At 38.1% G+C, this 25,293-nt stretch overlaps 2 protein-coding genes across 2 annotated transcripts; one reads left to right on the plus strand and one right to left on the minus strand.

Annotated features, from left to right (window-relative positions):
- Positions 1-2,230: 2,230 nt before the first annotated feature.
- ndufc1 (NADH:ubiquinone oxidoreductase subunit C1) lies at positions 2,231-4,886 on the minus strand. The gene is made up of 4 exons (XM_059346075.1): positions 4,727-4,886; positions 3,287-3,390; positions 2,505-2,576; positions 2,231-2,343 (listed from the first exon to the last, which is right to left on the minus strand). Exons 1-3 carry the CDS (start codon positions 4,770-4,772, stop codon positions 2,517-2,519), a joined length of 210 nt encoding a protein of 69 aa, XP_059202058.1. The 5' UTR covers positions 4,773-4,886; the 3' UTR covers positions 2,231-2,343; positions 2,505-2,516.
- A 1,307-nt stretch (positions 4,887-6,193) lies between these two features.
- naa15a (N-alpha-acetyltransferase 15, NatA auxiliary subunit a) lies at positions 6,194-24,137 on the plus strand. The gene is made up of 20 exons (XM_059346062.1): positions 6,194-6,389; positions 8,733-8,817; positions 9,597-9,701; positions 10,642-10,799; positions 11,546-11,680; positions 12,677-12,830; positions 13,145-13,264; positions 13,603-13,698; positions 14,769-14,875; positions 15,649-15,721; positions 15,840-16,009; positions 17,077-17,229; positions 18,149-18,277; positions 19,792-20,005; positions 20,354-20,547; positions 21,125-21,233; positions 21,395-21,493; positions 21,586-21,729; positions 22,584-22,681; positions 23,432-24,137. Exons 1-20 carry the CDS (start codon positions 6,336-6,338, stop codon positions 23,639-23,641), a joined length of 2,607 nt encoding a protein of 868 aa, XP_059202045.1. The 5' UTR covers positions 6,194-6,335; the 3' UTR covers positions 23,642-24,137.
- The last annotated feature ends 1,156 nt before the right edge of the window (positions 24,138-25,293 follow it).

Raw genomic sequence — 25,293 nt, forward strand, 5'->3', positions numbered from 1 at the left:
GTTGATTCATTTTTATGTCTTCACGTCATGAAGAAGTAATGTGCAGGTGCTTTCATGGACTCTAGAGGGTTAACTGTGTAAAGGTCTTTCTCTCTGGTCTGTAAATTGGAAGCCCAGAAAAAAAAACACACCGGAGAAAAAAGTCTGGTCTAAATGCAGCAGGCCTTTTATTTTAGGTCTCAGGTAAAGTTATCTCACAGGCTCCCAGTCAGAATGAGCCCCGATCTTAGTCGTAATTCACATTTTTATTCATCTACAGAAGTTGGACTTACACACAAACTGAATCCTATTGGCCAGATACTTATAACATGGACAGGCCAACAGCTGTTCAAGTCTCTTCTGCAATTATTTAATGCTTTTTGACGTTGTCTTGGATTGCTACAAATAATGATGATTGTTTCATCAGTTAGCCTACATACAGGGTTCGTACGCTTTTTCAGTGGTCAAATTCAAGCATTTTTCAAGGACTTTCCAGGTCCATTTTCAAGCTTTTCCAGTACCTTTCAACGGTTGTAAATGTCATTTTTTAGATGAGTACTTTGATACTAAAAGGGGTAATTTCACTTAACCATACCACCAGCAATGGTATTACACTTTTAACAACTAAAAGTAGTTTGCTAATCTCATAAAACATACTGGTATGGGAATCTAGGGGCTAGGAGCAAAAGTAAGCTCACAAAAATCATCAGCTGGTGGAACTAAACACGACCCAAACTAGGAGGAAAGACCAGAAATACTTCAGGAGCCCTCACATCCACTAGGAATTAGAAAAACTCCCTTCAGTAAGAAGATACAGGGTAGAGCAACAAGAAACATCTCAGAAACAAGAAGACGCAGGCGGAGCGGTCTTCATTGCAGATAGGCTATAGGCTATTCAGTTTATATATATTTTTCCATTGAAAATGTGGTTATCTATAGTCTGATTGTAAGAGAAATACAGTAAGAATTTCAAGCATTTACAAGCACTTAATCCAAAATCCAAGTACTTTTCAAACCTTGAAAATACAACATTAAAATTGAAGCATTTTCAAGGATCTCAAACACCTGTACGAATCCTGCATTTTGCTTGGGAAAGAGAAGTGCAGCTGATCTGTTCGCTCCAACTCAACCTTGTACAAGCATTTTAATGGCGATCACTGTCAAGGGTTTCCCCCCTTTTTCAATAAACCAAGGCCACCATGTAGTGGACTCAGAAAATAAAGAAAATGGTTTATGAGGCTTCATTGGTACATTTGGTCCAGTTTCAAGGATTTCAAACACCCATACGAACCCTGTACATAGTTGAGGTGAAGGGACTCAATATATTTACACCTAAGAGCAGGTAACAAATGATTTAAGAGGTGCTGGATTATTAAGGACATGATATTTTCATATGTGCATTATTAACATATCAATGTCATCACAATTCATATGTTATTTCTATGGTCAAGGACAGGCCAAAAATATTTCTCAGTGTGAACAGCTCTCTGCCAAATCTAAAAACCAGTCTATACCACCCCTATGAATTTCATTGCCTTAAGTGTTATAGTGTGGCCACGGTACCAAATATGAAATTATTTGGGGGCTGATCAATAAAACCTTAAAGGGTTATCCTCAGGAGGGCACTGACAATAATTGTACCAAGTTTTGTATAATAATGCACAAACTATCCCTTTAATCCTCATACAGTGTCTGAAGGAGGACTCTTAACTGATATGTATAAGCTAGAAGAGGCAGGTAGCAATGGTGGAAAGTAACTATGTACATTTACTCAAGTACTGGACTTAAAGTAAAATTTTGAGGTACTTTTATGTACATTTTATGTAACTTTATACTTCTACTCCACTACATTTTGTGACATATATTGTACTTTTATTCCTCTACATTTAGCTGACAGCTTTACTTACTTTTCAGGTCAAGATTTAAAATGAAAAACATGATACATTTAAAATGATTACCCATTTTTATAAATTAAACCACTTAAAAGTTTATTAGTAGTATAGACTGGCCCCTGTAACGCACACACCCCGACGGCAGCATGCCCTGACATGCGTGTACTGCGAGGGCCCGTTCAGTACTGCTTGTTAATATTAAATTGTTGCAATTCAAGCTGCTATTTATCAGATAGGGTCAAGGTTTCTTTTTCATTAAGGGTCTCTGAGACGTCAACGGGAGAGAACGCCGTTTGGAAAAGCAAACATACACCAACACTATGGCAACTGTGAGTTCATGCGGACAAAATGATCACGACTCGTGTATATTTCACATGATACATTTTTATTTTACACAGAATTCAGAGAGAGGAATCAGGAACAGTGGAAATAGAGAGAGGTGGTGCATCCTTTAGACCGGGCTGGGGACCTCCTACACAGGACAAGAAATCACAGCATGTCATACTTTATTAGTTCATTCCTTTATATGTTTAATATCTTCACACTAGATTACACAGTACCAATAATGCTGTGATTTATGTTAAATCAATATTTAATTTTAGTATCTTTCTAAGCAAACAAACAGTCACATACCAGTGTGTGGGGTTATTCCAGGCCATTCCTCACTTTGTACTCATGTAAATCTGTGCTGTGCTGCTTAAAGAGCTGTGGGTAAAGACACAAGACATTTACAAACTAATTATATCACAACATTCTTTATATTACACTTGAAAGTCTTCAGTGCCTGGCATATCTCCAATCAATCAGTGTTTGTCTTCAGCGTAGCTTCAGAATTATTTCATTAGAAGTACTCTGTGAAAGTGTTTTATTGCCAGCAGGTATTAACAAAATAAGAAAATCAAACTACAAGGTTAGACCAGACTGGTCTTTAAAACTAAAGTGATCTAATATATCACAACTATGCCTTCAAAAATCTACCCTTAAAATATGGCTTTGCCTCACAAAGACTTTTAAGACATATTTTAAATATATTTTATCTTTCAGCATACAGTTCTTTGTCCTGATCCACCAAGCTTCACTGAAAATCAAACATCATAAATGTATAATTCGTTTTTAAAATGAAATGTGCCTTGTGCTCATTGCTGCCCTCCCCTGGTTAAAACAATGGTCGACACTTAGAGATACAGTAAAGGCTCAATAGTGGACCAGGTCCTTTACCAGATTACTACATGATTTAGGAATGTCTTATTTTCCCGAAAGTCATATATACATTTCTGGATAGATTAGCCAATGACATAAATTGTATTTTTTCATGTATGAACTGAGCTTGGTCTGTTTATAGATGAAAAAAATGAAAAACAGTTTTAAAGAGTATATGTTATTAAAATGTTCTGTGAAATGACGTGGTCATTTACCAGGCCCCAGATGAAAGCAGTTGATCCAAAAGCCAGGCCCACTCTGAACCAGTTGGGGTTACTAAAATCAGGCTTGGAGCTAGTGAATGCAGACCTGGATCCAACTGCAAAAAATAGCAAAATAGCTAAAATCACCATCCTATTATAAATGAAAAAACAACCACAATCTTGGTGTTGGTAGTCAGTTCTTGAAACAGCCATGAAAGAAGAAACATCAATATCAGTGTGGCAGATCTAGAAAATTATAAACCAAAGTAGAAATGTTTAAACCAATCTGATTAGCCTGTCCATATTCCATTTCTATAATACTGAATGTTTATTATAGTCAGGCAGCTTAGGACCAGATTTGAGAAGAATGGAGACATGCTGGATAAAAGCAGCAATTTTTTTCCACATGCTCTCCATCACCACAGGTTTCAATTTTTGGTAAGAGCCACTTGGCAGATGGCAGCCATATGAAATCTATGAGAACGAATATTTTTTTAGTGTCAAAATATAATTTTTTTGGGTCAAGGTACCATTTAAAGCTATTGAAAATATCACTAGATGATTATTTGATCAAATAGATATGTTCATTTTGGCCATGTATTAACTTAATTTCCAACTCATTTCCTAAGTGGTCTGACATATATTAATATAGGTATTTTACGTTGCATGTATTCTGAAAAATTGATAACATGAGTAAATTTAATTAAACTTCATTATCTTCACTTGTATCATTTATTACATTTACAACCACAACGATCTTTGCAATTCCAGTGTGCCCTCATGCATGACAGCTTGCACCACAGCCACTTGCACCTTACTGCATGTTATCAATTTTTCAGAATACATGCACTGTATATGACCTAGTATGTTAATCATCTAGTGATATTCTCAATAGCTTTAAATGATTCTTTGACCCAGAAAATGTATATTTTGACACCAAGATTGACCTTCTAAGTGGCTTGGAAGATATATTGGTTCTCATAGATTTTATATGGCTGCCGTCTCCGACTAAAAAAAGACACAAAATGACCAAAAAAGACACAAAAAGACACAACAACAGACACAAAATGACAAAAAAAAGACACAGAATGAACAAAAAGGCACAAAATGACCCAAAAAAGACAAAATAACTAAAAAAAAAAAACAACAACAGACACAAAATGACCAAAAAACACACAAAATGACTTACAAAGACACGAAAAGACATGAAAATTATTCAAAAATGGACAAAATAGCCCTATAAGACCCTATAGAGTTAACCAACACTATCATAAAATGCAGAACTTTCGGGGGAGAAAAGCACCTGTACGACTGCAGTGCTACATAGATGCTAAGCTAAGCTAAGGTCAGGCTTCAAAATAAATACGGCGTTCACCCTTTGAATATCAAGACAAAAAAACAGGTCTTACAAAATCACAACATTACATCACTAACATTATGTCACAGTCTTACCTTTGCTAACGAGAGTAGCTCTCGATAATAACCGGCTGAAAGTCATTTTAGCAAAAAACAACAGCTCCCTTCATCCGATGGTCGATCCTGTCGCTCCGCTATTGATTAACCATCCTGCAAGGACTGAGTAGACGATCCCAAGATCACCGATAACTCGCTCGAACCATCGAGCATCTCTGCTCGAACCCAACCAAACTTGAAATCGGCCAAATTTGTTTCTCCTCTACACGCAATAGTAACCGTAATATACGCTCTTTATTCCAGAAAGAAGTCGTATCAACTTTTTTTTTTAATTTTTACAACGATTTAAGAAATACATAGACTTAAACTGTGAAGGACACCCTGAAGATGTTTCTCATTTATTTTGGTCCTGCCCTTTCTCAACTAAATTATGGGAAGATATTTGTAACCTGATTTCTTTTTCGATTGAACCTCATTTGTCCCTGTGCTTTGAACATATACTGTTTGGTTTCACTGACTTTCCTTTTGCAAAAGAAAAACAATATTATATCATCAATTTCATGATACAGTTAGCCAAATGACATATCCATAAATGTCGTTACGTTAATCAAAAACTTCTCTTTCTTGTCTTTGGAAATGAAACCAAACAATATATAAAGTCTATTAAGAAATCTACCAACAAGAAAGCTATAAAAACTTTGAATTTATGTACACTTTTTTATTGTTAAAAACGAAAAAATACCCCCCAAAAAAGACACAAAATGACCATGTTAGGCTAAACACACAAGACAAATAAAATAGAGTCACACTAGAATAAAAACCAGAGTTGGATGACAGTATCACACACAATCACAAGATCACATTTATGTTGGTTTTTCTTTGTTTCTTTTTGGTTCAAAATGTTGATCCAGTTTTTAAATGTTTTATTTTATTTATGTATTTTTATTCCTGTCTCTGCTTATTATTGATAGTATTATTATTTTTACTTATGAAGAGTGTCTACATTTACAGTACATATATAATTTAAGAGATAAAATAAAAAATAAATAAAATAAAAAAGATTATACCTATATATATATATATATATATAGATAGATAGATAGATAGATAGATAGATAGATAGATAGATAGATAGATAGATAGATAGATAGATAGATAGAGGTATAATCTTTTTTTATAATCTTTTTTTTAAAAACTCTCTACTGTTCATTTTGAGATATATAAGTTAATACAACTTAAATTACCTTTTTGTGTAAACGTGTACTTGTAAATTTGTATGGTGTCTGTAGTGACTGATATTTTCATGTTCAAAATGAGGAACATCAATAAAAAGAGTTGGGGGAAAAAAACTTTTTTTAAGTGGTGTATACAGGCAGGGTGAAAAGGATTAAAAAATGGACAAAATAGCCCAAAACTGCATAGAGTTAACAGTGTGACGCTGTTGCTGCTGCTCGCTGTGTTTGCCGCGCAGACTCAGACAGCAGCCTGACCCGGAGCAGAAGCACGGCGGCCATTTTGCTCTGAAGGGGGCCTCGGCTTCAACACGTGAGAGAGAGGAGCCTGAAGAGACTGAACCAGTCCAGGATCTCTGCCTCCAGGAGGATATTATTCATGTGTGAACCGACAGAGGCATAGGAAACCAACAAACATGCCCACAATCACTCTACCGCCGAAGGAGAATGCTCTCTTCAAGAGAATATTGGTAGGCTTCAAATGCCTGTTAGCTTGCTGGCTAACGCTAGTTTACCAAGTAGCCGTCAGTTGTAGCAGTCAGAGCAAGTAGCTAGTAAATTAACTAAAAATATTCACATTCAAATAACACCTAACGCATTGGAATTATCATGTATATGTTATTAACACGTGCTTGTAACTATGCAACTTAGTAAACAGCATAGCAACCAACCGGGTGGTATCCTAGCTACGCGCTGGCCTAGCAACACATCCAGAGTATATCAGTGACAAAGCTGCTTGACACATGACAGCTACATAGTTGAGGTTATGAGTTAAGGTTTGAGCTTTCTACATACTCATATTTGTGTGCACTGTCGAAAAAAGTTCAACAACATTGCTCTTATGCGGCCAAAGCAACTGCTAACAGCGTTAGTTGAGTATTTCAGTTCAGATCTACATTTCAGTCTGTAATTTGGAGATTAAAATCATCACCCTGTTAAAATAATCGCCTAACTCAAAACAAAGCAAAAGAACAAAACCTCAAACTTATTGTATTTATTTATGTGACATTATTTACATATATTTACATATTCACTTTACTGCCTTTTTGCATTTCTGGTTAGATGCTAAACTGCATTCTAAGTACCTGTGTTCTGCAATGACAATAAAGTTAAATCTAATCTAATCTAATGTTTACACACACACTGAGTTTCTAATGCACAAGGTCAAAAATGACCTTGTGCATTAGAAACTCAGTGATACAAAAAGGGTTTATTCAAAAAGTAAGAAATTAAAACAAAAATTTAGGATGTATGATGATCAAAAACAAGTTGATTGAGGAAAACCTGCAATATTGAGTGATGAAATTAATTTATTGCAAAGATATAGAATATAAAAACGTAGTCTGGTCACCTTTAGACCCAATGTTGTGCATCAAAGGGTTAATGTGTCATTACATTTAACACAGTGTCATGCCAGTCTTGTCAACAGATAATTTAGTCCCATACATATCATCACACTGTTAAAATAATCTCCTAACTCATTTTTTTCAAGTTTTGCAGGAAACACAAAAAACTTAACCAAAAGTGTAACATATGACATTTATTGATCATTTCACTCAAAAAGGATGTAAAAAAGGATGTCTACTGGCATAGTAATAAAACAGTGTGTAAATGATGTAACTTAAGAGAAATAAATGACTTAGGCAATTTTGTTGAACATGCCTTTGTGACTTAAGCAAGATATGGCAACACTTTATTTTGAAGGTGTCTACATAAGAGTGACACAAGCCTGTCAGAAACATGACATGACAAGTATCATGAGCATTAATGTTACTTCAAAGTGTCATTAATGTTCACGACACATCTCATGTCATGTTTATGACACGCTCATGTCACTCTTATGAAGACACCTTCAAAATAAAGTGTTACCAATATTAGTGTCAACAATACAACACTGACAAACTAAACTGATAACTAAACAATCTCCCTCTAGCTCTTCTTTACTGGGTTCTTATCTGATGCCTATGAATGTGGGTAAAATCACATGATCTGATCCATTGAGGATGTAGGTGATTTTACCATAGGTGGCAATGAGGAGATGATTTTGACAAAAAATGACTTAGGCGATTATTTTAACAGTGTGACGAATTGATATCTTCCTCTTGCCTTTAACAGTAAAACATGGAACAAGTTCAAGTCAGAGTTAATTCAGAATATTTAGTCAGTGACTGTAGCTATCTTGGAAGCTATATTCTAATGTATAAAACCAATTATACAAGCACTACACCTGGTATGTGGAGTGTACTTTCTGTCAGTCAGGGATTTGGGTGCATATTGTTGTGGGAGTTGCCATGATTTCTACTGGGGGTGGGGGACTCCATCATCAAGGCTGTTCTTTCAAATGCTGTTTCTTCAGTGCTACACTGTTTGGTGTATATGATAGCAGGGAGGACTAATTATTTCTACTGTCTGCATGGTGTTTGCAATCAGTACAGCTCTGTGGGAATGGCGGGCTATTGGCTGAGATATTAGCTTCAGTTTTTAGACTAATGTAGTATAGCCTCCTCCCCACAGCTCCACAGTTATCTAAACTTTCGATTTCCTCTTAAATACATGTCTGTCAGTATTCAGATGTGGAAAAATTAGGTACTTTCATTGCATGCATCCCAGGTATCCGCATAGAAACACATTTCAGCGCTGCTAAAAAAAACCCTCTGTCGCTTCAGCAGAATTTGTCTGGTCTTTCTTTCGGCTTAGATGCAAGTAAAAAAAAAGATTAGCTTCATTTTGTGCATGTGTGCGCTGCCTAGGAAGTAGTTGTGTTGTTGTTGTAATTGTGCCTGATGTAAAGTCTTCGCTGTGTTTTGTTGCAGAGATGCTACGAACACAAACAGTACAGAAACGGCTTGAAGTTCTGCAAACAGATCCTGGGCAACCCAAAGTTTGCTGAACATGGAGGTAAGACAGAAGCTACCTGACTTGTCACCTTGTTGCTGCTGTTATTGAGTGATGGATTTATCTGCTGTTACAGCTAATGTATAAAGTGGATGAGTCCTTTTTATTTAGAATTTTTAATGTTTAGGACATTCCCATACACAATGAATTAACCCTTTGATGCACAACATATAAACACCTTCTAATGCACAACATGGGTAAAAAAATGACACGCATTATTTTCCCATGTCATTTCATGCTGGTTTGAATGTGTTTGAATATCTTTTTTTATTATTACAACAGATCATTATATCCATTTTTCCTTCCATACTTTATGAAGAAAAATATTTTTTGTATTATTACATCAAGTTTACACACATGGGTCAAAAATGACCTTGTGCATTAGAAGCGTAGTGCTAAAAAAAAGGGTTTTTATTCAAAAAGTAAGAAATGAAAACAAAAAATAAGGATGTATGATGATCAAAAACAAGTTATTTGAGGAAGACCTGGAATACTGAATGATGAAATTACTTTATTGCAAAGATATAGAATTTAAAAACTTAGTCGGGTCACTTTAGACCCATGTTGTGCATCAAAGGGTTAAAGCACCTTTCTCAGTCAAACATTTCACACATGTATCTGGAATGTCAGGTGACCATTTATTGAGTTTCTCAGGGGTTATATATATGCCCTCATTAACCACTTTTGCTGTAGCAGTTTCATTCGAGTATTAATGGTTTGTGTTTCTGTAGGTTTTCTTAAAGCATTTCTATGTCTCACCCCTCTCCTGCTTTGTGCTTCAGAGACGCTGGCCATGAAGGGTTTAACCCTCAACTGTCTGGGCAAGAAGGAGGAGGCCTACGAGCTGGTGAGACGAGGCCTTCGCAACGACCTCAAGAGCCACGTCTGTATCCTTCCATCAGCTCCACACACAGGGATCAACACTAACTCTTCTCACCATCTTCCTGGAACTGTTCGCAATTACAATCCAGGCCGTCCTGTATTAAATGTGGATGCTCCCAAACTTACTATTTTTGTTTTTTCTACATTATGAGTAACCTTTGGACATAAATAATACATTACATAAATAATTAGATGATCAATCGTCTTTTTATTCAGATTTATATGAAAAAAAGTGTTTTTTTTTGGGACGATGCAGCCAAGTAAAATTCAAACACATTTTTTTAATGTTTCAAAAACAAGATTTTGTCCGCAGCTAATGTTAATGCTGCTAGTACACTGCAAGAAAGGTGTGTCTAAACACAGGATAAAAACACTAAATCTGAGGGAAATGATTGCTTGCTGCATGGACAGATAATTTCACTTGACAAGATTTCTTACATTAAGATTATTAAATCGAGAAATAAGCATGTTGAATGCTAAAAATAAGAAATTAACTCTTAAAACAAGATAAATTATCTAACACTTCTAAATCTAAAGGATTTTTTATCTTTGTTAGAAACAAATCATTTGCAGTGTACTCTGCTCGGGCCAGTTCATCGCTGCTTGCAGCTTTATTTTATCTTGTTTTATGAGTTCATTTCTTATTTTAAGCATACAACATGCTTATTTCTAGATTTAACAATCTTAATTTAAGAAATCTTGTCAAGGTAAATTATCTGTCCATGCAGCAAGATAATTTCCCTCAGATTTAGTGTTTTTATCTTGTTTTTAGACACACCTTTTTGCAGTGACATTTACTTTATTTAGATTTAGGTTAGGTCCCTTATTCAGGGGTACTTTACCATAATTTCTGCTTGGATGCTCTGTGCTGATAGTGTAAGACAATCCATAAATTCCTCTATAGTGTCTGTGTGTGTTTGCTTCCTGAACTCGTTCCTCCTCCAGGCTGGCATGTGTACGGTCTGCTGCAGCGCTCCGATAAAAAGTATGATGAGGCCATTAAGTGTTACCGTAATGCCCTGAAGTGGGACAAGGACAACCTGCAGATCCTGAGAGACCTCTCCCTGCTGCAGATCCAGATGAGAGACCTGGAGGGATACAGGGTGAGGCTAACCAGAGAGAAGATGTCTGTAAAAACTAGATGACAGGTTGGATTGAGGGACGCAGAAGAGAACGGGGTTGTGGACAAGAGACGATGCAGGATGAGACAGTTACTTCTCCTCCTGCTGATGGAGATGATGAAGATAAGGAAGAGACTGACAGTCTAGTTCAGGGGTAGGCCACCTGCAGCTCCAGAGCCACATGTGGCTCTTCAGGCCATCTACAGTGGTTTGGTTTTTTAGGTTTTAAGTTTTATGCAACATTGGTGTGGACCCAATGCAATCTATATCCTTTGATTGTAAAAGTGTGCAGCTTATATACGGCATTAATTTATTTATTTTTTACTTTTTGGTCAACTTAAATGTGAATCATAGCTTACAAAAGTCTACGACATGGCACCTTAACCTCTAAATGTTGCCAACTTCACGTCTGGTTTTAAGTTTCCCTCGCTAGGCTAGCTTTCGATTCCAAATCTCCGGAGATATTTCTTCAGTGTCAAGCATCTCATTTGCACTTTGGTTCTCATTGCTTTCTGACAAAATCATATTGATAAATGCTCATTATGACCTATTAGTAAAGCTGGTAGGCTGGTTTAGTCTTAGTAGGCTGTTTTATCATCATTGTAAGGATTGAAATAAGGTTTGCGACTCCATTCCAACATTATTTCCCTTTTTTCGACCCCTGGTCTAGTAAAATAGTGGACAGGTTAATCCAGCATAAATACTATGATGGTCTTCTCCCTCATCAGGAGACTCGGTACCAGCTCCTGCAGCTCCGTCCGGCCCAGCGGGCCTCGTGGATCGGATACGCTGTAGCCTATCACCTGTTGGAGGACTTTGAGATGGCTGCTAAGATAGTTGAGGAGTTCCGTAAAACGCAACAGGTAGGTCCACGCTATGAGCAGCTCAACACAACTTTACAGGCTTCTTTACAAATACATTAAACACATCTAAAGGCAAACAGTAGATCCACTCTAACAAGGCTAAAGCCCCATTCAGGTTGGGTGAACTCTCTGAACCCAAAGCAGTTAGATCAGTGTCCTCATGTCTCCATGTTTGTTTCCATTACACCATGCAAATTAGAAAGCTCTACCTCAGTTTTATATTTTGAGCATTAGAAGTTGCCTGTGAATCATCAGAGAATAAAATCCAGTGGCAATTTTTCAAAACTCCATGTTCTGTTTATTCAAGTGGACATGTAAAATATAGGGATGCACGATATTAGATTTTTTGCCGATATCCGACATGCCGATTTTTTGCAACTCATTTAGCCGATTACCGATGTTTTTTTCCCGCACATCTAATACCCACAATCAGGGCAAATTTGGCCAATTTCCCAATTGACATAAGTAAACATAACCTGTGTTCACTGGGAACATGTGAAAAGTGCAACTGTACAGCAGTTAAACCCAAATTGAATAAAACTACATGTACCTTACAGACTGCTGCTTAAATTCAAATTTAACTTTAAACAGGAGCCCAATATGTGACGACTCAATCTGCACTGTGCACACAAAATCACAAAAAGTAAAAAAAATTTAAGCAGCTTCAGTCCCTCACCAGAACATAAATAAATAGGTGGGCTCAGACTACACTGCACAATTCTATGAGCTACAAACAAGGAGCAACAGAGAGGTGATGTGCACCCCATTATTTAATCACTTTATTATATCGGTGTGTTGGCCGATGTCCGATAGTTCATTTTCAAGCCAATATCGGCCGATACAGATAACGTGCAAAATTATAGAACAAATTATATGATGTCACAAATGCAAGCAGGGCGCTTTTTGTGGCAGGAAACATAGTAAGGTCTGTAGGAGAAGTATTTTACCTCACTAATGTTTGTGTGTCTCTCTGTTCTGTGTGTGTGTATTGTGCAGACGTCTCCAGACAAGGTGGACTATGAGTACAGTGAACTGCTGCTGTATCAGAACCAGGTCCTGAGGGAGGCCGGCCTGCACAAGGAGGCCCTGGATCACCTCAACAACTATGAGAAGCAGATCTGTGATAAACTGGCTGTTGAGGAGACGAGAGGTGAGTTGTTGCTGTCATTCAATCATTGACACTGTTCACTGTTTGGATTAAATTGGAAAAAAACAAACAAAACATGCCATTTATAGCTCATCAGGCATTTTGCCTGTGTGTCTGCCTGGCATACTCTGTTTTAGCTGCCGTGTTGCTATTACAAGTTGAGCTTTGAGCTCTTTTTTTTCTGCCTGCTCCTGGCTCTCACCACTATAAATAATGAGCCTCCTGCTGACAGAGTATGCAATGCTCACAACAGTTGCTACATGACTAGTCCCAACTAACTTTGTGTGTCTGTTGTGTGTGTGTGTGTGTGTGTGTAGGAGAGCTGCTGCTGAACCTGGACAGGCCAGAGGAGGCTTCTGAGGTCTACAGGAGACTCCAGGAGAGGAACCCTGAGAACTGGGCTTACTACAAGGGCCTGGAAAACGCCCTAAAGCCAGGTGAACACCATACCAGCCCACACCATATAATGGAGTCATGAAATTATACTGTAGCTATGTATTAGGGCCTAGTGTCCTCTGTGATCTGATACAGGTGTGATACAGGTGTGAACTCACTCAAAACATATTGAGAATGCCTTCAGAGCTGAACGTTCAGACCAAGTTGACACATATGGCCACATTCTTTAACAGTGTGTACAAAAAAAATAGAACTTAGGCTCATTAAATTTATATACCAGGGTTAATGAATATGCAGAATATTACTACAGCTGTTCATGTCTTTCTGTCTCATATGTTAACTGATCATTTTTCTCCTTCCACTGTGTGTGTTTGTCTAGGAAGTGTAGAAGATCGTCAGAAGATTTATGAGGACTCCTGGGTGAAGTTTCCAAAAGGCCTGGTTCCCCGGAGGCTGCCTCTTAATTTCCTCACAGGTAAACACAGTACAGCCTGAAGGGCGTGCACTGTCACATAAAAACAATTAGGGTTTTCCTCGAGGCTGTCTGGTGAACTAGAGGAGCAGTGGGCCGATCTGCCACCAACATTTGATCTCCTTGTTTCTCTTATGACCTAAGATCCAAACAATTAGGAGATTTTATTGGGAAGTGTATTATCCGCAGCGGTCTCCCCATCTCCAAACAAACAGACCTAATAATTAAAACTGGTAAATGCACTGAGTAATGGTTAATAAGTGGTTGCACATTAACCCTTTGATGCACAACATGGGTCTGAAGTGACCCAACTAAGTTTTTATATTCTATATCTTTGCAATGAATTAATTTCATCATTCAGTATTCCAGGTTTTCCTCAATTAACTTTTTGATCATCATACATCCTAATTTTTTGTTTTCATTTCTTACTTTTTGAATAAAAACCCTTTTTGTATCACTAAGCTTTTAATGCACAAGGTCATTTTTGACCCATATGTGTAAACATTAGATTAGATTAGATTCAACTTTATTGTCATTGCACAGAGTACATGTACTTAGAATGCAGTTTAGCATCTAACCAGAAATGCAGAAAGGTGCAAAAGTGCATATGTACAGTAATATATGTAAATGTCACATAAATAAATACAACAGGGTTTGAGGTTTTTTTTTTTTTTTTTTTGTTATGTTAACTTGATGTAATAATAAAAACATTTTTTATCCATAAAGTATGAAAGGAAAAATGGATATAATGATCTGTTGTAATAATAATAAAAAAATATATTCAAACACACAGCCAGCATGAAATAACGTGGGAAATTCATTTTTTCACCCATGTTGTGCATCAAAGGGTTAAAGATCAACGCTATCTGGCAGACGAGCATAAAAGTTTCCTAGATTCCTTTTACTTGAACTGACTACAGCTGATGAAAGCTAGAAATGACAAGCCTGCTAATGGCACTGGGGACAACTGGGAGTAGGGGGGTCACTGTGATGTGATTGTTGTGATTGTTACCATTGTCATCTCACTACAAATCTCACTTTACTGTACCTTTACTGTGTGTTGTGCTGGCCAGGGGAGAAGTTTCGTGAGTGTCTGGACAGCTACCTGAGGATGAACTTCAGTAAAGGCTGCCCCCCCGTCTTCACCACCCTCAAATCCCTCTACACCGACAAAGAAAAGGTGAGCAGGGTGACATTTAAAATATCATCACACTGTTAAAATAATCGCCTAAGTCATTTTTTGTCATAATTGGGGTTTTTGCCTAAATCATCTCCTCATGACGCCGGCCACCAATGGTAAAATCACCTACATCCTCAGCTGATCAGATCATGTGATTTTACCCCTTTAAGATAATGGCCTATGTCAAGTGTGTGACTTAAGCGGATTTATTATGCCTAAGTCAAAATAAAATGTGACTTCAGCATTTTTTTAACATTCCTTTGTGACTTAAGCAAGATATGGTAACACTTTATTTTGAAGGTGTCTACATAAGAGTGACAAGAGCGTGTCATAAACATGACATGGGACGTGTCATGAACATTAATGACACTTTGAAGTAACATTAATGCTCATGATACTTGTCATGTCATGTTTCTGACAGGCTTGTGTGACTCTTATGTAGACACCTTCAAAATAAAGTGTTACCATATCTTGCTTAAGTCATAAAGGCATGTTCAACAAAATTGCCTAAGTCATTTATTTCTCTTAAGTTACATAATTTACACAGTGTTATTACTATGCCAATAGCCATCCTTTGTTACATCCTTTTTGAGTGAAATGATCAATAAATGTCATATGTTACACTTTTGGTGAAGTTTTTTGTGTTTCCTGCAAAACTTGAAAAATGAGTTAGGCGATTACTTTAACAGGGTGAGGATATGAGCCTCCACACTGAAATCCTTGCTGTTGCTGTTCTGAAATGACTAACATAACTTCTTTTTCTCCTTGTGCAGGTTACAATAATTGAAGAATTAGTAGTTGGCTATGAAAACAATTTAAAAACCTGTCGAATGTTTAGTGAAAATGGTAAGTTAAACTTCCTCTTTCATCGGCTTCAATTTATTTCTTTGATTTAGATGTTTTTGTGTGTCCAACCCATGTAAATCACATGTAAATCAGTCACTTGTGTGAACTGTGTGTGCAGATGATGGGAAGGAGGAGCCCCCTACCACCCTGTTGTGGGTACAGTATTTCCTGGCACAGCACTTTGACTTCATAGACCAGCCCAGCGTGGCTCTGGACTACATCAACACCGCCATAGACAGCACGCCCACACTCATCGAGCTCTTCCTCATCAAGGCCAAGATCTACAAGGTTTTTGAACCGATGCAATATCCATATAACAGCTTAAATTTGAAGCATATAACAGCTTGAATTTGAAGCAAAATGTTGCATTAAATAAAACTAGTGCAGTGCCCGTAGGAAGTATGTATTCGTATAGTGTGAGATTTTATTTTGTAGGTAATGCCTCTTGCTAGTGTAACCTTAAATAACACAGAAACGCTATCTTTCCGTTCATATTATGCTTAGCTATCAGTTATTAAAGTTTTTTGTTTTTACTGTTTTCAATGGATCAAACTGATGCGAAAGAAAACTTAAGAACTTATTTGAAAATAGCATTTGCATCTCCCGTTTCACGGATTTTTTGAAAAAGACAAAAACCACCTGAAGCGAGCATAAAAAAATTTCTATGTGCATTTTGAAAGTTTTATCTAATTTTGGTGTTTCCATCAAGCTTTTCTTTTGCAAACCTTCAAAATGTGCATAGAAATTTGTTGGTGGAAACCAAGGTTATTATAGTTAACGAAAACTAATGAAATAACGAAAACTAGAATTTAAACATTTTCGTTAACTGAAATAAAAATGAGAGTTTTTAAAAAAAGGATATCTAACTGAAACTGTATTTTGTGGTTACAAAACTAACTAAAATTATAGTGAAAATGTCGTCTGTCAACTTTTTATACGTAAAACTTTTTGGTTGATATGAAATCTATTTCATCTATCTGGTTTTAGGACTTAATAAACTAATTGGGGCTGAGATGGATCAGACAAAGGAAATAAAGGAAACATTTATTGTGACTTTTTTGAACCTGGCACCCAACAAATCCCCCATTACAAAAAAACTAAAACTAATAACAACTCAACTAAAACTAAGCCTTTTCCCAAAAATAAAAACTAATTAAAACTAGCAAACTCACTCTAAAAACTAATTAAAACTAACTGAATTTGAAAACAAAAAAAACACAATGAAATTAAAACTAAAACTGATGAAAAATCCCAAACTATTATAACCTTGGTGGAAACAGGACAGTTGATTGTGATATAAGTTGGATATGAAACATCATGATGACGTCGTCTTTCCTCTGTCCTCTTCCCTGCAGCACGCAGGCAACATAAAGGAAGCAGCTCGGTGGATGGATGAGGCTCAGGCTCTGGACACCGCTGACCGCTTCATCAACTCCAAGTGTGCCAAGTACATGCTGAAGGCCGGCTTCGTCAAAGAGGCAGAGGAAATGTGCGCTAAGTTCACACGGGTGAGAGACAGAGATTCAATGTGCAATGAACCTGAAAAAGTTTGATTTGTTAAAATGAATCAGTCTTGTATGAATACATTAGACATGAGTCTTTAAAGTGCATTTAAAAGAGATTTTAGTTCTTTGTAGTTGTTTGATCAGCCCTGTTACATTTTTACTGTGTTATGGTTATTCATACAAATGAATTCTTCCTTTAACTGTTTCATATTAGAAGTCCTGTAGTGTTTCAGTGGACAGAATCCCAATTCCTAACAAGGCTTTTATTATGAAACATTTGCTTGGTCTCTGACATATTCACCTGAACAGAGAAAGAAAAATAATTTTTGATTCTACTATTAGTGAACATGACATTATGATTTTAAATTAGGGCTACTGGGAAGTTAATGCACCTGAAAAATATGATATGCTTATATACAGACATCTCTTACCCAATGTAAGTCTATGAGAAAAAGGTTTTTTTAAGCCTAATGGCATCATGTGATGAAGCAGTTGCAATTCCACAGATTTTCCCCTAAATCAAATTGGCTTTAATGCCCAGCTCTGTCAGTCACTGGGGGGTTGATTAACATACACAGATCATCTACAGGGACTGAAATAGGAAAACAACAGTCACTCTTTAGTTGATTAATCCAGAGCAGCAACGTGTTGGAAATTGCATGATTATATTTAAACAATATATTATAATGAATGTTAATGAAACATGCTTTTCCTTACTTGTGTTTTTATTACAAAACTTTTCATTAGGATTGAGCTAAGTACTCGATAAAACGAGCATCCAGTTAAAGTTTTTTTTATTTTCATGAGTAAGCAGCTGTGACTCCAGCTCACCTCACTGGCTACAGTTTCTCTTTGGCTACAGTGTGATAACAGGTGTGTGTTTGTGCTTGTGTGTGTGTGTGTGTGTGTGTGTGTGTTTCAGGAGGGGACGTCTGCAGTAGAGAACCTGAATGAGATGCAGTGCATGTGGTTCCAGACAGAATGTGCGTTGGCCTACAAGGACATGAACAAGTTTGGAGAAGCTCTGAAGAAGTGTCATGAGATCGAGAGGGTAAAGCTCTACACCTGGCATCACAAACACAACTTCACTTCCTTTCACACTCAGCAGGAGTATTGGCCCCATTTACATGTTATTTCAAGTGTCTCGTATCTTGATGAAATCCTCATGAGATTCAAGACACTTTTGTTTGCATTTACACTTTTAGAGAGGTATCATTTGAACTTCATGCCTACACTCTAAAACAGTTCCAACAAAAACTGAACTGAACTTGGATTGTATTAGTTTTTGGTGGGTGCTCCTAAATCAGTGTAAACGAATGTGTTTCCAGTAGAGATGTTCCGATACCATTTTTTCCCTCCCGATACCAATTCCGATGCTCGCGCTGTAGGTATCTGCTGATACCGAGTACCGATCCGATACCAGTATGTCATTAAAAAAATATCATACTACCCTGCATGACTGTAATGGCATACACAAAATGTGTTCCCTAACTGCCTCGTATGATTTGGGGCAGCGTCTTTTAAAACAGTACCCTGTCTCAACATTCTCCATTAAGCGGTTTGACAACAGACGGGTCTGGTCATCCAGGATATAATTCCAGGATTTTGTCTGTTATCTTGGTTGCTTTTACGCTCTCTGGGGAATTTTTCTCATCGCTGGAAGGCAGCTTCCAGAGTTTGCTGCTGCAGCTCGTCCCTATTTTTCCTTTTTGCTTTTGATATGCGTTTTCAGGCATGTTTGATTATCGTTAGCCTCATAGCATATTCGCCTAAGTCATATTTGAGCGTTTCGGAAAACAAGAAAAAAACGATACATACATCACACTGGTCTTTTTTTGGAACGAACACAGAGTACTTCTGCTCACTGAACGCTATTCCGAAAATATGAACAGGTTCACTGCAAAAACTCAAAATCTAACCAAGAATACTTATCTTGTATCTTGTCAAAATGTTTTATTTCTAGTCAAAACAAACCTCTTTACACTTACAATAAAAAGTGTTTTGCTAGCGTTTACATCACTTCATCATACCTTGTCGCAGAAATGTGATTAAAAGTAAAAACACACGTCTCCTAATCCTTTTGATTGACTGAAAGTACATTTATTTTCTAGAAAATTGAAGAAACATGAACTACCTTACCAGATGAATTAAAGAGAAGACTATTACTTCAGTTGTGGTCAGCAGAGCCCTCTTTGTCATGCGGTTGGCCATGTTTGTATGTAGTGGCAAAAATGCCACACAATGTCAAAGAGATGACTAAGGCAGAAAGGGATTTTGGACTCTAACCTGTGTTCTGATAGGCTGAGAACATAGGCAATGAGGCAGAAAGATGCGGCAGTATTAGGAGAGTAAAGTTAGGCAGATATCACAATTTGGCCAAAAAATGACTTGGGCAATTATGCTATGAGGCTACCGTTATGACTTAAACAGTGCTAAAATGCAGAGATATTTTTTTTTTTTTTTTAAACAGTGAGGATGGACTCTGAGTGTATCACATTGATTCTTCTAACATCAGCAGATGTAAATACAGGCTCATTCCTCACTCTCCTTCCTCCTCTTCATCAGCATTTTGTGGAGATCACAGATGACCAGTTTGACTTCCACACCTACTGCATGAGGAAGATGACGTTGCGCTCCTATGTGGACCTGCTGAAGCTGGAGGATGTGCTGCGTCAGCATCCATTTTACTACAAAGCTGCTCGAACTGCCATCCAGATCTACCTGGTGCTGCACGACAAACCTCTGACCGACGACAACAAGGAGAGCAAGGCAGACACCGGTCAGACTAAAATGTTATTTGTGTCGGTCAAATAGTCAAATTATACCTCATATGCCAGAGTCAGTTTTACATTTTAGTATCTGGATCCACATTTTTTATTTATGACTTTCTTAAATGGTTGAAAGCAGAGTAGATAACAGAAAAAGAGTCAAATGCACCTAAACTTTACGGTTCTTCAGATGCAGTGGAAACACAAAAAGAAAAGCAGTAAAAGAGTTTTCAGTTCCTACTTTAGTGTTTGTGATGTCATAGTTCCTTGAGCAGTTTGGTGACAGTACTGTCCTGAAAGTATCACTATCAAAAGGAAAAAAAAAAAAGTTAAATATACTGTTTACTGTTTCTCTGTAGAGAATCTGACAGACAAGGAGCTGAAGAAACTGCGCAACAAACAGCGAAGAGCACAGAAGAAGGCCCAGTTAGAGGAAGAGAAGAAGAACGCAGAGAAGGAGAAACAGCTTAAGAACCAGAAGAAGAAGAAGGAGGATGATGATGAGGAGATAGGAGGGCCAAAAGAGGAGCTAATACCAGACAAACTGGCCAAGGTGAGCTCATGTTTCCCAGTTCTTCCAGTATAAGAGAAGGTAGCTTGGCTGTGTGAACATAGTACCTCTGAGTTTCCTATGATTTTCATAACTAGTGCAGTGTCCGTAGGAAGTATGTATTCGTTAGGATGCTAATCGTGAGATAGCACATTATGAAGTATGCTGCACTAAAAGTACATTAACATGAATTAGCTGATATACTGTATTGCATGTAAGTATCTCATATCAAATGATTATGGGCATTACGCTAAGCAACATGAATGTCATCCCTGAATTACATAGTAATGCAACATAAGAAGTGAATAAAGCTAAATCTCCGCTCAGCATGCTAATCGCGAATAGCGTGATAACATCGCGTTAACAGAATTTGCACATTACATGCAGACCACTACAACGTCTGCAACTCCATAAAACACTTACTTTTCATAAGGTACCACACCATCCAGCACATACACATTGAACATTGATATTCACTGGAATAGGCTATACTGTGTGTGTCTCTTTTTCCATTGAGAGATAATCCAAATGGGGTCTAATGTGTACAGTATGTAGTAATGATCTGAACTTGTTTTACCAGGCAGAGAATCCTCTGGAGGAGGCCGTCAAGTTCCTGATCCCACTGAAGAACCTGGTGCGCAACAAGATCGAGACTCACCTCCTGGCCTTCGAGATCTACTTCAGGAAAGGTCACTGCAATTCATTTTGTTTCACACAGTCATTTAAATAGTCCCAACTGTGAGCAGAAGTAGAGAGTCTTATTTTCATGGTCATTTTTCATCTTAAGTGTAGCTGCATCATTACTTAGTTAAACTAACATTCATTCGTTTTTTTTTCTTCATACCTGCAGAGAAGTACCTGTTGATGCTTCAGTCAATAAAAAGGGCTGTAACCATCGAGCCTTCCAACCCATGGCTGCACCAGTGTCTAGTACGCTTCTTCAAAGGAGGCAAGTATAACTCGCATGATATAATAATTGGCGTGCCTCAGTATGAGCTCAGATTTCTAAAGCTTCATATATGTCCTTTATTGTGGGTTTAGTGCGTGAGAGTGCAGACCTGGCGGAGGCAGTGAGGACGGTGTTGAAGCAGGAGATCTCCAGGCTGTTCGGGGAGAGCAACCCTCAGAGCTTCAACAAGAACTATTTGAGCCAACACTCTAGCTCCATCCCACACCGACTGGCTGGTACGCACAACACACACACTGACACACACACACACACACTGTCACCAGGAGCCCCTCTATCTGTGACAGCCACCCACCACTCTGTATTGCACCACAACTGTATATCGCTTCACTCAGATGTTCATTCAGATGTGCAGATCGGTGCAGGACATACATTTGAACACTGGATAAAGCAAATTTCAAACTTTTTATTTTTATATTTGGGCAGTCCATGACCTAGAGCAGGGGTGTCAAACTCTTTTTGGCCCGCAGTGTAATTTCTTTTGGCCCGCGAGGCAATACCAAATTATTATATTATTATTGTACTATAAAAGCTATTTATTTAGTTATATATTGTATGTTTATAAGCGTTGCTGGTTCCATATTGAATGTTAAAGCAAAACATGTTTGGTATATATTATAAGGTCTATTTGTTCAATGTTGGCCTGCCCATTGTGTATTTGAGTTTGACACCCCTGGCCTAGAGGTTAGGAATCGGGCTTGTAACTGGAGAGTCGCCGGTTCGAATCCCAGTACTGACATGTCTAGGACTGAAGTGCCCTCGAGCAAGGCACCTAACCCCTGCACAGCTCCCCGGGCACAGTAATGTGCTGCCCACTGCTCCTTGCATGGTGTGTTCACTTGTGTGTAAAAAAGGATGGGTTAAATGCAGAGGTTGAATTTCCCCATTGTGGGATTCATAAAGTAATTCATCTTAATCTTAAATCTTAATATTAGTTTCTACAGAAGGAAATTGTGATATCTCCTTTTATCATTTCATAAATCAGAAAATACTGCCATATAAAATCAAATTTCATCATGATTTAAGAAAAAAAGTTCTCGACAAATCCCTCTTGTCTCTCTTGTATTCCCAGCTGCTAAAATGATGGTCTACCTGGAACCGTCTTCTGATAAGATGGCCTATGAGATCGCTACAGCCCTGGACGAGTCACTGTCTGGAAAAAGCATCCAGGTCTGTGATAGTTAACCAACATCTGTACCAAACATCACACACCTGCTGTCTTTGGTTAACAACCTGTCAATAATACAAACAGTGTGCTTTTGGTTGAACTGTGTGTGTGTGTGTGTGTGTGGTTGTGGGAGTGGGTGCACATGTGTGAGTAAGTAAGTGTGTATGTGGTGAATATGGCGTAGCTTGTCTACCTGCACTCTTCAATTAATTTGTATTTTTTTATTTTTTTATTGTTTGTTTGTTTTTCTGTGTTTTGTTTTGTTTTTTAACTGTAATTATGTATATACAGTACAGGCCAAAAGTTTGGACACACCTTCTCATTCAATGCATTTCCTTTATTTTCATGACTATTTACATTGTAGATTCATCAAAACTATTAATGAACACATGTGGAATTATGTACTTAACAAAAAAAGTGTGAAATAACTGAAAACAGGTCTTATATTCTAGTAAGCAAAGGGTGGTTACTTTGAGGAATCTAAAATACAAGACATGTTTTCAGTTATTTCACACTTTTTTGTTAAGTACATAATTCCATATGTGTTCATTCATAGTTTTGATGCATTCAGTGAGAATCTACAATGTAAATAGTCATGAAAATAAAGGAAATGCATTGAATGAGAAAGTGTGTGTCCAAACTTTTGGCCTGTACTGTACATTGTGAAACACATTGAGTCTGCCTTGTGCATGAAATGCGCTCTATAAATAAAGTTGAATTGAAAAATTTAATTTTGTATGTGTGTGCTGCAGATCTGCACTGAAGTGTTGGAGGCTCTGCGTGAGGGGCAGCTCGGCGAGGGCCAGCAGAAGGCGGCCGAGGCCTACCGGTCCGCCTGCCATAAGATCTACCCCTACAGCATGGCCTTCATGCCCCCCGGTTACCAAGACAACCACACCACAATCAGTGCCAACGGCGACCTGTCGGCAGGCGAGCACGACGACATGGCAAACGAGATGTGATCTAGGACGAGAAGAGACGAGGAGGAGAGGAGCGAACACGCTGCCAGACGCCTTAGTCCGCCAACAAACCCATTTCCCCAACCCCGCCCCCCTCCCAGTCCCTGGGCCATGGCTGCTGTGAGTTGCCCCCCACTTTGCACTGATCTGGATGGACTTACCGCCACAGGAGACAGGAAAAGGGATGGCACATGGAGGAAGGCAATGCCCATGTAACTTTTCAAAAAAACATTAAAAAAGGCCCTGTCCACTGTTGTTCTGTAACTGAAAAAAACGACAGATAAATACAGTATGGGGAGGCAAAGAGGATTCTGGGAAAAGTGGACGTTGGATGGCTAAGATGGGTCCTGTAAACACAGTCTAGGTTTTCTATAACTCCTGTGTTTTCATGCCATGTCCTTCTTGTAGGTGCATCTGCTTCTCACGTTTTTAAAAGTAATTTATATATTACAAACTGACAAATGGATTAATAAAACAATGTTTGCAAAACCAAACGATACCATTGTGATAGTGGTGGTGATGATGTTGTTCAGAATGTGAGCTGCTGCTCTCCAAGAACGAACCAGACCGAATAAAAGGGAACGTTACTGATGTTCCAGGGAGGTTTTAGTTCCCTGCAGCTCTCTGCAGCGCCACATGAGGGCGCTGCCTGCTCCACCAGGAGGGGGAGGCGACTTGCAGGAACGACTGTGAGAGTTTTGCTTTGTGTGACACACAAGTTCATACTGATCCCTTCACTTCTCTGCATCTCTTCAGTTTGATCCTAGGAGGGGGAGACTGTGAGGTGTCCCAGTTGTTTTCAGCATCTGTAAGTCTGACTGATTCTAGCCCACAGTCGCCCTGCTCCTCTTTATCAACCTTCAAGGAGTTCTGAATAAAACTAGTTTTCTGAAGGAATCGTTTTAATTTATTGTAATACCAAGCTTGATTTAATCAAATGTGTTGATGAGGGTGCAAGAAAAAAATGTACGTTGACAATATTCATTCATTCATTCATTCATTCATAATCATTAACCGCTCATCCACCGTTAGAAGCATCGAGTTCAGCGTTACACTCGTCGCCATCTTGTTTCCGATACAGGAAGCAGACCATATTTGGACTGTGGAGGAGGAGAGGGATCTGATCACTGACTACAGCCTCTCTACACCTCAACCTGACTGAGAGAAGCTGCTGCTAATTCATGTTAGCATTAACTGGAGCATTAACTGGGATGTTAGTTTTAGCTAGCAGAAAATAAAATGTATGTTACTGACCTCAGGAAAATGAGCAGCGACTCCTTGGAGTGTCTGTTAGTCCAACCAAACACTGAACAAGACATTTTTACTGAACAAAACGTTCAAATAAACTGTCATTAAGTGAAAATACAGTGAAAGGGTCAAAGTGATGAGACCAAACAGCTAAACGTCCTTTTTTATATCTATGTAACGTTATTGACACGTAGCCATGGATACGCATTGTTCTGCTTCTCTCCTGATGACTCGCCTTGTCAGTGACCTGTCAATCAAAGGTAGCCCCGCCCCAAATCATACGATTCTTTACCTTCTATTTTCTTCTAAATGGGGCCATTATTTGAACTATTAACATCAAATTGTCTTGAAGATTTTTTACTAGCGATTGAGACCATAGTGTTGTCCTAATAAAAAATTCTGAGGTA

Source organism: Centropristis striata, chromosome 12, assembly GCF_030273125.1.
Source record: "Centropristis striata isolate RG_2023a ecotype Rhode Island chromosome 12, C.striata_1.0, whole genome shotgun sequence".
NCBI lineage: Eukaryota > Metazoa > Chordata > Actinopteri > Perciformes > Serranidae > Centropristis > Centropristis striata.

Excerpts from the sequence above, each read along its gene's own strand:
- ndufc1 (XM_059346075.1), bottom strand. The coding sequence starts at position 4,772 with ATGACTTTCAGCCGGTTATTATCGAGAGCTACTCTCGTTAGCAAAG. Across the intron at positions 3,391-4,726 it reads AGCTACTCTCGTTAGCAAAG|TTGGATCCAGGTCTGCATTC; the intron begins GTAAGACTGTGA and ends TATTTTTTGCAG. Across the intron at positions 2,577-3,286 it reads CTGCTTTCATCTGGGGCCTG|CTCTTTAAGCAGCACAGCAC; the intron begins GTAAATGACCAC and ends CTTTACCCACAG.
- naa15a (XM_059346062.1), top strand. The coding sequence starts at position 6,336 with ATGCCCACAATCACTCTACCGCCGAAGGAGAATGCTCTCTTCAAGAGA. Across the intron at positions 17,230-18,148 it reads TGTGCGCTAAGTTCACACGG|GAGGGGACGTCTGCAGTAGA; the intron begins GTGAGAGACAGA and ends TGTGTGTTTCAG. Across the intron at positions 20,548-21,124 it reads TACCAGACAAACTGGCCAAG|GCAGAGAATCCTCTGGAGGA; the intron begins GTGAGCTCATGT and ends TTGTTTTACCAG.